Below are 13,152 nucleotides of genomic sequence, written 5' to 3'. Positions count from 1 at the left end.
CAATTGAACGGACGTACTTTGTCTTTTCCTTATTTTAAATCTGCCTTCTTGTAGGCGATTGATACGATGCTTGACGTTAAATTTCCCGGTTTGAGAAAAGGAGAGCCCACACTTATTCAGGGTGGGCTCCCCTTCTCAGGGTCTCTGATAGGTTTATTTGTGTAACGGGGTACAATTCAGTGTGTCCCATGTTACATAAAGAGTGACCCGTCGCTCTTGTGAACACCTGGTACACGGTACCAGGTGCTCTCGGAACCAGCCAGTGCATGACTACTTAGCTCCACTATAGGTAACTTCTAGTTTGTATGGGACCCTAGCTTATCTTACTTAAAAATACAGCAGTCTTAAATCTACCCTTCTAAGTAGCAAACCGTTCCCTTTGAGGCCGGAAACACGTGTAGTTAATATCCATAAGCACTTCCTCTGGCAAGGTGCTGTGTGACCCCGTCACACTTGGTAGCACTAGTAGTCAATCCTACACCATCGCGGGTAGATTGAACTACCTGAGTTCTCTGTGCGCTCAACGTTTGAGCCAAGATGGACCGAAGCGAGTTTCCTCGCTTGAACGACTCACAGTACGAGTCTGTTCGGAAGATGGGAGGCATCTTTGGACAAGATGTCCTTCGCAGCTTGGCGGCGGCGACGCCTGCCGAGCAACAAGAGCGCGTTACCGCATTTGAGACCTACAAGCGTGGTCTCATCGCTCACGTCCGCGGGAGCTTGGAGGCCACGATGGCCGCTCCCCAGGCAACCAGCCTAAGCCGGTGTGGCTGAAGGTCCCCGCGTTTGAGGGGAAGGAAGGAGAGAACCTTCACTTCTGGGTCCGTGAGGTGAAGATCGCCATGAAGGCGGGTCTCATCTCGGACGAGCCAGTTCGGGTGACGTTTGCCCTGTCCAACCTTGGTGGACGTGCCAAGCACTGGGCATACACCAGGGAGACGACATCTCCTGGATGTTTTGCATCCTGAGCTCAGCTGTGTGAGCAGCTTCGAGTCGCGTTCCTACCGGCGAACAATGAGTTCCGTCAGCGCTCACGCTTTCTCGCGTGCAAGCAAGGTAAACGTGAGCTGCAAGAGTACGCGCAAGAGATGCGCACGTTGGTGGCATCTCCGGCAGGAAATCCTCTGCCTGAAGACGTCAAGACAACAGTCTTCATGAATGGCCTGAAGGTCGGTCCTGCTCGCACCCAGCTATTTCGGGTGCAAGCGACAACTATGGAGGAGGCGATTCAAATCGTCCTCCAAGACGAGTACAGCCACAAGCAGGCTGGTACTCCTCGGAAACAGGAACATCGCCATGATGAGGATGGCGTTCCCCGGAAGGCGGAGCATCGCAGCAATGACGCTGTTGCTCCTGCTGTCACGCAGCCCGTTGATATTGGTGCGTAAAGCGAGCCCGAACCCATGAACTTAAGCTCAGCCGGGAGCTTGGTCCGCTGCTATGGATGCGGCGGATAGCGTGTGTGTCCCTCGCCAGTCCTCGGGAAGAGGACAGCCCGTGGACCCCAAGTCCGGTGGCGCAGGCCACGGCCAGGTGGACGAAGACTCCCCGGCCACCAGTGGAGGCAGTATGCGCTGCTGAAGATTGCTAAGTCTTCGTGATGGGTGTGCAGGCTGTGCACACCACGAGACTTAGCCCAGAGAGAAGTGGTTCTCTCAAACAGGTGAAGGGCAGTGATGGGCTGCTGGTAGTACACTCAGTGTACGGGGGTACGGTACCCCTTGAACGTTTGATGAGTTCTGGGGTGTTGATACGCCGCCGGAACGTCGCTTGGTATAGTGACATCCGACTGCACTCTATGCCAGAGTGGCGGTCGTGGGCTGATCCTTGGTGGACTAGCCTTTGGTACGGTGAAGGAAGTACCAATGGTCCTTAACGGACCTGAACGTTTGGGTTCGATGAACTCGTGCACCGCAGTGTCGCTCGCAGGTTCTCGCCATGAACAACATGGCTGTGCCGAACATAAGGCACAGCCCGGACTTTGGTGTGGCAAGGCTGAGAAGCGCCTACCTGTCCAGGTCTATGACGGAGCATTGGTGAGTCATGTTCCCACCTCCGCCATGACTGGAGCGTCTGATACAGACCACCAGGATGCAGAAGCGTCACGGAGCTGTCAACGCGCCGACAGCTCTTCTTACAGCAACACCATGCTCCTCTGCGGCAATGCCACGGGCGTGGGTCTTTTCCCGGGCGTGTGGACCTGCTACACCAGCAGCGTCCAACGCCGAAGGTCGTCGCGTCGTACGGGCTTCGACAGTGGTTATGCCTTTAAGCGCTAACCAGGTGGGTAACTTGGGACACACGGTCACCCAGACTAACTGAAGAGGAGGCGCTGAATGCGCTTTCTGTGTGGATAACACAGTACCACACGCAGTCGCCCAGACTATAACTGAAGGGGAAGGCATCGTCCATGCTTCCTGTGCGGGTAACACAGTGCCACACGAGGTCTCGAGTGCCTCTTATGTCGTCAACGAGACATCACGACGTGGGTAGCAAAGTGCCACGTCACGTCAGCCGCCGCATGTCGGGTCTGAACCTTGTTCAGGCCGACGTCGCTTCAAGCGACTCGGAGTCCAGGACCCAGACTCCTCCGACTCGACCAGCTCTGGCCGGTGTGTGTGCTGGGTCTGCCACGTCAGCTGATCCCACCTTAGCCCTCCGTCCATTGGCGCCTCACAATCTCACCGAAGGTCGTCGCGCCGTATGCGCTTCGGCAGTGGTGGTGCCGAAGGGCATTCACCAGATGGGTAAGCTGCTTAAGGAGACCGACATTCGGCGCTCTAAGCGTGGGTAACAAAGTTCCACGCAAGGTCACTCAGACCTTAACTGATAAGGAAGTCGTGTATGCGCTTCCGGTGTGGGTAACAGAGTTCCACTCCCAAGGCGGGTAGCATAGCTTCGCACACAGAGCCATTGGCTCGAGGCACGAGGTTGTCTTGGCCTCGCCAGACGTGAGCAACTCGCTCGACGTCAAGTCGCGCAGACTCAAACGACACGGCCGACGCGGTCGTCCATACCGACGCAGTGCACAGGGCGGAGAGCCGTCGTTCCTGCCAGTGGCTATAAGAAGCCACGAGAGACTCAGTAGTCTCGAGGTTAAGTGGGGGAGAGGCTCGGAAATACCTTTTCTCCCTGACTTTCCAAGAGGCAGGTAGCCGTCGTGCTGCCAGTGGCTATCACAAGCCACGAGAGACTCGATAGTCTCAAGTGTAAGTGGGGGAGAGGCTCGGAAATATCTTTCCTCCCTGGTCTTGAGGTAAGACCAAGTTCCTTACGGAACCAGGCGCCGATGTACATCGACTGCGGGCTGGAGGCGAACAGCCGGACTAGAGCTGCGGTAGCTCTAGCCGAACAAGACATAGTGGCGAAGAAAGCCACTGGCGCAAGGTTCCTCGGAATTGCTGAGCGAATCAGCAGTGTTGGGATTACAAGCAACCACACACGAGGCGAAGCGCGGACCTAGTGCAATCAACGCACTGGTCCCTTGGTCATGAACGACCTGTCGAGTAGGGTGAACGGGGCGTCTCACCCGCCGACAAAGCGGTTGTGGTACGTGATGTACGCAACGCGCCGGGTATAATGGGCCATGGAGCCATAACCCAAGTGTGGTGCACAAGTGCACACACAACTGACCAGGTGGTGGTCGAGGCAAAGCACGCAGTCGTAACTGGTGCCGCACCGAGCATGACACCGTGGTGATGACAGCTTGCCTCACCATGAGTTGGTACCCGTGATTACTCGGTGTCAATGCCAGACACCAACGCCGCAGTGGCATGGTGGTGAGATATGCCCCACCACGGTCGAGTACCATCAAGGTACATGGTGGCTGTGACAGACACTGGTATAGGTGCAAAGGATATGCATCATACCACGACCCGATGCGCGCTGGGCGTATACGCTGTGAGTCAACGCACGCTCCATGCATCGGCACTGGCTGCTGTCGAGCAGCGGCCGGGAGCTCCACGTAATGAACTCGTCGTGCATGACACACATGAAGTGTACGGAGCACTTATGGTAGCTGTGGTACGTGTCGTACACATCGTACCTCGTTTACGGGCACATGGACCTGTACACTGTGCTTGCACATGCGTCGTGCATGATGTGAGCACTAGCCATGAATTTGTTCAGGCGACAGCACAGCAGAAGCTGTTGCCGCCAAACATGGCAGCCTTGTGGTGGGCGTACCGCACCAAAGGTTAGTACTGTACGGTACATGGTGTCGATGGGAGACACCTACACCACGGTTGTGTACCGTCACGGTACACGGTGTCGATGAAGGACACCTACGCGCCGATGGTATGGTGACCAAGACGCGAAGAGAGCGTGACAGAAGCTCTGCCCGCAAGGATGGATCCTTGCTGGAGCCAAAGGCATGGCCCGAGGTGAGCTGAGAGCTCCCTCTAGTGCTGGGGAAGGTGTTACCTTTCCCGGTGTCGTTCCTCGCGGGAGACACCATGCTCCGGACGCGCTCGCGAGGACTGTCGTGTCCTCAGCGTGCGAACTGTGGGCGAATGCCACACGTTCGGATGCTATTGCAACCTGTGCCAAAGCACTGTACGCGCGCTAGCGCAGGAGCTAAGGCAGCTCTGAGTGTAGGCTTTGCGGCCAACACAGTTGTGAGCATAGGGATGCAAATCCCAGTGAGCTTTAGAAGCACGAGTCACTGTGGGTGTGACTAAGAGCCACGTCAGTCTTATGATGGCTCAGTGTGAGAATTCACCTTTTGGTGTTTTAATTCTCTCGCTTCTGATTGGAGAGTCAGGTGATTCTCAGTTAGGATGTAACGGGGTACAATCCAGTGTGCCCCATGTTACATAAAGAGTGACCCGTCACTCTTGTGGACACCTGGTACACGGTACCAGGTGCTCTCAGTGCATGACTACTTAGCTCCACTATAGGTAACCTCTAGTTTGTATGGGCCTAGCTTATCTTACTTATAAATACAGCAGTCTTAAATCTACTCTTCTAAGTAGCAAACCGTTCCCTTTGAGACCGGGAACACGTGGACTAATGTTCACTCGGGTAGCTGATACCTATAAGCACCTCCTCTGTGCAAGGTGCTGTGTGACCCCGTCACAATTTGGATCGCTTCCGAGTGGATTAAAGAACGTGTAATAATTATATCGGAGGTAAAAGAAAACGTGACAGATCAATATTGGGACCACCCCGCATGTCAACCGCGCATTACTAGTACGCTGTTCCAGGGGCTTACAGTGTGTGGGGCCCGGAAATATTGGGTGAATGATAAAGCCGGCAGAAATATTCAATTCCAATATTTGTAGAATTTAGATAATACCATGGGATTCAGCAAATCCATTCAGCGCAAGCATTAAAAACTTTAAACTGGTAGTCTGATTTGGAGACTGCGTGGAGGTCTATACCTACCTTCTTAAATAATGATGCTATCAATTAGCTTAAATCACAATGCCTTTCTTTTTAACCGGACTCGGTCGCCTTTATTTTCCTATCATTCGCTCGACATCTAGCTTAAACCTCAATTTGACCACCTATCTAATTAGAACACATGTGTAAAACACAAGGCTGTACCAGCCAATGAATATTCTTGAGAGCTCCCAACCAACCACCCTTCTGAACAAACTTGTCGGTGCTGCTGTTACTTGGCTTTAATTCTCTTATTTTAAAATTTACACAGCCATATGTGCTGAGCGACGTAGCTATAGTATCCACGAGAAACTCGCTGTTCTAGCAGACTATCGGATAGGCGTGAAAGGTCACGGCTTTGCTGCTCTTAGCAAGAAGCACAGCGTGGCGGTTTGAACCCACGCCGATCGCGTAGGAGGGTCAAGCCTTAACGACCAAGCCATATTCCAGGACCCATAGACTTGCTTCTTCAAAGTCAAACAATTTGTTCGTTGTACAACACATATGCTTTCTAAACGAATATAACACACAAGCAGCGTTGTATTCATTTACAGCACCTATGCCTTATATGCGGGGTAAGACGGTAGTATTATAGTACATCGACTAAAAACCAGCACAGACGGCCAACAGGAACTGGCGTGGCCATTCGAGCAGCAAGAGTCTTTCACTGACACTGTCAGTGACAGGCTGCAGCTGTTGAGACCGAATCCGTTATCTCGCTCGTGTACTACGCTCACCATGTACGTTCTCAAAGTCACGACAATGCTCCCTCCAGACGGAAGCGAAGATGCTGACAGCATTGTTGTGAAGGGGTGACTCGGGCATGGAGCGATAGCAGCACCCACCAGAAGGAAAAGTGAGGTGTCCCGCCCGTGTCAACTTCAGTGATGACGGACGTTTCGAGTCCCGTAACGGAGCAAATCCCTGTACACAGCTGTAATGCAAAGGAGCAAAAGTTTTTTAAAAATAAATCGTGATTAATGATATATTATTAGTTATCTAAGTGTTCTTGTCTTTCTATACAAATATTAAACAATTATAAACAGACATCTTCACAATCGGTATGTTCTCTTCACGTCACCGCCACGCTTTTTCATTGCAGCATGACCGTACAAAACAGAGCCATGACATCTACATGTAGCCGAGTAGGTCCTTGCTCAGCAGCTAACACTCGTTCATTTTCACTTTCGCACTCCACGTATTAGTCTCATCACTGAGTAAAACCGCAGCAGTGAAGCAACCCCATGCACCCCACTGGAATCGTCTCGCTTGCCCTTGTAGCCACCGCTGCTCCTCGGCCAATGCCCACGGCCAGATGCTTGTTCCGGACTACCGTCAAATCTCCGCGAAGTTCCGCAAGGATTCAGGTGCCCTCTCTCAGGCAGGCGACCAGGAGCTGCAATATGCGCCCGTCGAGAATCTACAGGCCGCTCCCAGAAAGATTTCCCGGAGGCTGCGACCTTCAACCTCATGAACGGATGCCGCGGCACGGTGTACGAGGAGGGCAACAACGTCACTACGTTGAAAGCGGGAGCTGACTTCGATGTCAAGTGGATCATCCAGGCTCCCCACCCAGGCTATATGAATGAAGTTGAGTATTGTGAAGCCGACTGAAGGCTCCACTGGCAAGATCACATACCAAATCTACAAGACTATTCTAACAGTCGATCCGTTCGCCCAGAATGGCGGTGAGGATGGAGCCACCGCCACTATGCCTACTGATGTGACTGGGTGTGACAGTGCCGGAGACTGTGCCCTGCAATTCTACTGGCATTCGGATATCGCCAGCCAGACGTACCCAACGTGTGCCGATATCATTGTGTCTGGCGGTGGTGCTGGAACCTCGACCACTACCAAGGAAACAACTGCTCCGACGGCGATATTGTCGGAGACCTCCGATGCTGGTAGCAGCGCACAGACTACCCCTACGTCGAGCACTACGCCTTCCGCGGAGGATTCGAATGACGGTAGCACTGCCCAGATCACCCCTTCAGCGACCACTACTCCGACGGCTACAACGGCAACCCCCGATGCTACCACCGCTCCATCACCCGCGACGACGGCGCCGAGCTACTCTCCCTCTCAAGCTTCTGTCGCAGGTGATTCGGATACCAACAAATGCTCCCGCCGTATGCGTCGCCACTAGATTTATAATCACTTGGGCGAGAGACTTAAGATGTTTTGTAGCGTGTTGTCGATGTTAAAAGTACATGTATCACTTCTTACATACATGTACCTCTTTATTTTTAAGAGCTCATGAATGACAGCAACTTCCGTGCAGTCATTCATGAGCCTTTGACGTGCGACACATTTGCTAAAGCTGCAGATCTTTTGGAATCAGAAACAGGACCAGACTTGGTCCAAGCTTTTTGGGTGCCATCAGTGATGGCCATGCTTAAGCACTGTAGGCTACGAACATGGCGAGTCACGATTGCGTCGTGTCATGAGCGATGATTCAGCTGGTTTATGAGAGCTTAGATCAGACGGTTCGTAAACAGATTTTCATGATAGACGCGAGCACCAAACCGAGGCCAGAGTAATTGTCTAGAGCGACAGCATCATGCATCTCACCGATTTAGCTAGTACATGTAGACCGAATGTGCTCGCTGTAGTCCGCTTAAAACGGAATTTACAGTAGCCGTGGCATTTTACTGATTCAATCACCATCATTACAGATTTGTATGTTATCTGATCCCTAACAGCAGCTGTATCCGAGGCACGCGTGATTCAGCTCAATAAAGGCATTTTATGCGCTGTTAGGTGCATCATGCGTCTTGAGATTTTATTCCCGTCATCCGCTCCACTCGTTGACCATCTTGCTGTTCGATACTGTAGCTCAATCATTCGTCAATTCGCCCTCAGCCAAGCTCTTCGAACCGAAAAGCATGCTGTCAACAACAATCGTCTCCCTCGCGACCGTCGCCGTGTTCCTGCTCGCTGGAGTAGACGGCCACGGTCAAATGCTTTACCCGACGAACAGGCAAATGTCCGAAAAGTTTCACAAAGACTCCGGCGCTCTGATCAACATCGGCCTTAACGAGATGCAGATTGCCCCTATTGAGGGGCTTTCTCAGCACAAACAGAAGGACTTCCCGCCTTCGCCGACATTCAACCTTTTGAACGGATGTCGCGGTACGGTGTATGAGGAGGGTAGCAACGTCACCACTCTTCAGCCTGGCAAGAAATTCGATGTCAAATGGACGATTCAGGCACCTCACCCAGGCTTCATGAAGCTTAGTATCCTCAAGCCGAGCGAGGACTCCAATGGTGTGATTACGTACAAGAAATACAAAACCCTGCTGACCATTGAGCCGTTCGCTGAGAACGGTGGTGATGGTAGCACCACTGCGAAGATGCCTGCTAATGTTAAGGGCTGCAAGAGTCCTGGTGACTGTGTCCTTCAGTTCTACTGGCACTCCGATATCGCCGACCAGACGTACCCGACGTGCGCCGATATCATTGTCCCGGGAAGTGGAGCTAGCACGCCTTCTGCACCTGCCGCAGAGACTCCCGAGGCTCCCACCCCTGCCACGCGTGCCCCCAAGGCCACGACTTCGAAGCCATCGACCGCCGCGCCTAAAGCTGCTTCACCTGCTCCTGCTCCTGTGACGGCGTCTACTGCTACCAAGGGCCAAAGCCAGGAAATTGGTGGCGAGGCTGAGAGTGGCAAGTGTTCTCGTCGGATGCGTCGAAACTAGCGAGATTTCTTATAAACTATACCACAGTAGATGTTAAAGTATTGTTGGAAGTCGAACCGGTCAATGCGAATTTATTTCTTAAGTCATTGTATTAATACCACGACTTCTATTAATACTAGGTAGGCTGCCAACGGTAGGCGGCCTACCTGAAAAGAGTGTATTGGTAATGACGGCTCGAAGCACAACACATTCAAAGCTGCACTTTGGTTTCGGGAAGGTTAACCGCTCACTACATCGTTGCATGTGAGAACATCAAATTTCGTATTCGTCACAAAAGTACTCTAGTATTTGGTTGAACAAGCCGAGCGAAGCCTCGCAAGCTGACTGTTTATCTATTGCTATTAAGCGTATTCGCGCTTTGCTCACTGTCAGCGGAGAATATCTATTTTTTTATAACCGCTATGTATTAGCGATTGACCGTCTTACATATATTTGAAAATGCCGCGGTTATTAATAGTCTACTATTAATACTGAGGTATCGGATTATTTCAATTAGTATAGCTCCAGCCATTATTATAACTTTTTTTTACTAAATTTGAGGAAGAACCATTGTCACGCCTCGAATAAATGATTAGGAAACAATAGCCCCTTAGTTCCCAATTATGTTGGACTCTACAGCATAAGGGGTGTATACCCTAATTCACTTTCGTAGCAGCATCTTTTTTATTTTGTACCGTACTACATAAGAAGTTTTTTACTTATAGTTTGTATCGACCTCACTGGAAAACGAATATTAAGTTTATTTCGTGTGTGTAAAGTGAACGAATGCACAGTTGTAGGGTTTGGAATTCCTGCAAAGCACCAGAAAAAAGGGTATCCTCACCCACCAAGAATTGTTGGCCGACAGCCACTGATTTCGCTCATTTGAGAAAAAGAGCTGGCGCGAACAACGGCGGCTTCCACTGGCAAGAAACCCCGTGACAAACCGAGGAGTATGCAATCTGAATTCGCTCTCCGGCGGGAGCGACGCGTTCGACGAACAGCTGACAATGGTGTGCAGGTACCACGAGTACAGCCCCCCCCCCAAAAAAAAAAGAAGAAGGCCGCAGCGAATTCGCTAAACGCCCCGAAACCAAAAGCCTGCGGCGATGGTGCGGCGGAGGAGAAGGATGATGAGGCCAAAAGAGCCGAAGCATCGACAGAAGATATCGAAGTCCCAGTTGAAGACAACCTCGTGCCTGTGGACGGAGAGGAGACGCGATCGACGAGCCCAGCGCCGCGAGTGAACGAGAAGGTCGTGGGCAAGAACAAGGCGCCACCAGGTAAGAAGAGAGCCCCGGTGCAGGTTCCGGCCATGTAGAGTAGTGCCCTTCCGACACCCGGGGGAGGCACACCGACACATGCTGCATCAGCTTCTAACCCACAGCCCCAAGACACTGTAGCTGCGGACGTAGATGCAGGGATTATATCCCCAGTCGAGGTTGGGGAGACGAGTGAAGCAGCCCTTCTACCCGGACAAGCCCAGAAGTCCAATCGTCCGCCATCGCGAAGAGAAAGCGCGCTGGTACCAGGACATCACGGAAGCGCCGCCGACGTATTCTTTACGATGAGAGCGGGGAAGGAAAAGACGATTCGGTACGTTGTGTTTTATAGCCATCATAAAGTTTGCTCCGACGAAGGTATTCAACATAAGACTAACATAAGGCGTCACTGGTTTTGAATGCAGGTTTAATTCAGTGATGCCGAAGACGAAAATCCAGAGGCGACAACGGCGATACCGGACGTGCTTTGTCGACGGTGATCTCAGCATGATGGACTCGGGAGCTCAGACCTGCACCGGCCTCAACTCAGATGTGGATGGAGATCTGCATGAAGAGGCTGAAGATGAAGACGATGGGGAAGATGATGACTGCACCTGGGTTGCGGGCTTGAAATTTGGAGAGCTGACCGACAAAGATACTGATGAAGAACATGATGAGCTTCCTGCGTTGGCGTGGCTGTCAGTAACAAAGGACAGTGAAGCTATCAAGGCAATGAAAAGTACCAGGTGGGAGTACGGTACGCTATTGTAGCCAAGTCCAACATAATTGTGTGTGCGGACCGGGACATCCAACAGAAGGACTAACAGAATGATGGTTCTGTTGATGTCAGATCCTGGTAAGTTTGGTGCAGACCTCACGTACAAAGACTTGTACGGTGGACCGTATGGACCATCAACGAGTGTTCTTGCAGTTGCAGAAGACCCGTTGGCTTTGCTGTTCTACTTAATGCCGCCTAAGCTTTGGCGTCTGATTGTGATTAAAAGCAATCAATATCATTCCTAATCTATTCCACAGCGTGCACGGGCGATTCGGTCCCAACAACGGCGGGCCGGAGGAGAAATAGAAGAGCTTGGTGATATCAAGCGGCGTATAGCTGGCGTAGCGGACATTGAACCCTGGGAGGTGATACGAGTGATGGCCCTGTTGATTGCACGGACGTTGGCACCTATCCGGAAGGGTATTGCGGCTCATTGGTTTCTGAAGAGAGTTGGTGAACTGCCTGCGAGTCGATTTGGACAGTTCATGACCAAGAACCGATTTTTTTCACACAATGGGCCTCCTTCACTTCTCGAATAACAAGTCACCCCAGGCACGGCTCGACCGAGCGTGGAAAATACGGCCTGTTGTTGACGTGCTACAACGAACTTTCGCACGAGGATACCAAGCGCCGCCTGTTATAAGCTTCGACGAAGCTATGTTGCCGTCCTGCACCCGGTACAACCCAACTCGCCATTTCAACAAGGATAAGCCCCACAAGTGGGGGTCGAAGGTGTTCGTTGCAGCCTGTGCCAAAGCCGCGTACTGTATGAGGTGCGTCAAAAAATGATGGCGACTTCAAACTTGCCATCAATTTGTTTTGGTTAAAGTCCTTATGTTGTCTGATGTCAAACAAAAGGCATCAAATCTCGTTGGCCATCCAACATATAGCTAATATAACCTTTTTTTCCTGATTTTCAATAGAATTGAGTATATTGCGGTACCAAGGCGCATCTACACCCCCCCCCCCCCGTGCCTAAGGACAACAACACAGGCGAAGCGGCGGTGCTCCGAAATATGAACGCCCTCTATCATCCGTCCACTACTTCGCCGTGGAGACTGGTCATCACCGACCGCTTCTATACCTCTGTAAAGCTGGCACTGGAGCTCCTACACCGGCAAATGTACCTGACCGGAACGATCTCTGTAGATCGCTCTGTCCTTTTGAAAGCCGTGGCCACGAAGATGAAGACAAAGACCGTCAATAAGAAAAAGGTTACCATCCCAGCACTGGGTACCACCAAGTTGGCCGAAAACAAGCGCCTCCCGCAGCTGACAGCCGTCAGGTGGATGGATCGAACCCCAGTGCACATGCTGTCCTCTGGTGGCAGCCGACGGCCTGAGGTAGTGAGTATTTTTCTCTGTATTTTGAAGGCTGTAACTTCCATACTTATGCGTATGTACTGTAGTGCGTCGTGTTAACGGTAAAATGAAGCCCACCCGGCTCCAGAATTAGTGCGGGACTATCACCGCTGGATGGGCGATGTAGACGTCCATGACCAGCCGTGGATGCAGCGATATAGCGTCCAGCTCTCCTACAAGACGCATAAGTTCTATAAAATCCTCTTTCTCGGGCTTTTCGACATCGCGGCCGTAATCGCCTTCATCGTGTATCGACACTTCCGTAAATAAACGACCAACGTCTTCCAAGACACTTTGCATTTCTGGAAACTTCGATAGAGCAACTGCTCGCCATCAACTCGACCGAAACGTTTGAGGTGATCGAGGTTAGTTTATGTTGAATCACATTCAACACAAGGGTGAAAAGTGTTCTGGTTATCCAACATAACGCTAACTTATTTTATGATGCCGCAATTTTAGCGAGCAGCAACCGCTCAGAAACGCACCGCAGCGTCTCCAGCAAGAGAATACTGTAATACTGTGGGATAGTGGAAGGTGACCACATGCTGGACGCGAATCCGGATACAGTCCAGTATGAGCAGGGGGTGAAACGCCACCAGCGCTCCCGTAAGGTGTGCGCTGCGTACAAGGTCAACCCGCGCAAATTCACCAAGTATTTCTGCCCGGAATGTTCAAAAACGGCAACAAACGGT

At 51.7% G+C, this 13,152-nt stretch overlaps 1 protein-coding gene across 1 annotated transcript; it reads left to right on the top strand.

Moving 5' to 3' along the window:
- Positions 1-6,626: 6,626 nt before the first annotated feature.
- Positions 6,627-7,528, top strand: PITG_11881 (uncharacterized protein; the record flags this gene model as incomplete). The annotated part of the gene is made up of 6 exons (XM_002901314.1): positions 6,627-6,644; positions 6,698-6,749; positions 6,800-6,972; positions 7,034-7,105; positions 7,175-7,266; positions 7,354-7,528. The coding sequence occupies 6 exons, from the start codon at positions 6,627-6,629 to the stop codon at positions 7,526-7,528; spliced, it is 582 nt and encodes a 193-aa protein (XP_002901360.1).
- Between the last annotated feature and the right edge of the window lie 5,624 nt (positions 7,529-13,152).

Source organism: Phytophthora infestans, genomic scaffold (genome assembly GCF_000142945.1).
Source record: "Phytophthora infestans T30-4 supercont1.21 genomic scaffold, whole genome shotgun sequence".
NCBI lineage: Eukaryota > Oomycota > Peronosporomycetes > Peronosporales > Peronosporaceae > Phytophthora > Phytophthora infestans.
This window is presented reverse-complemented; position numbering and strand designations above follow the sequence as displayed.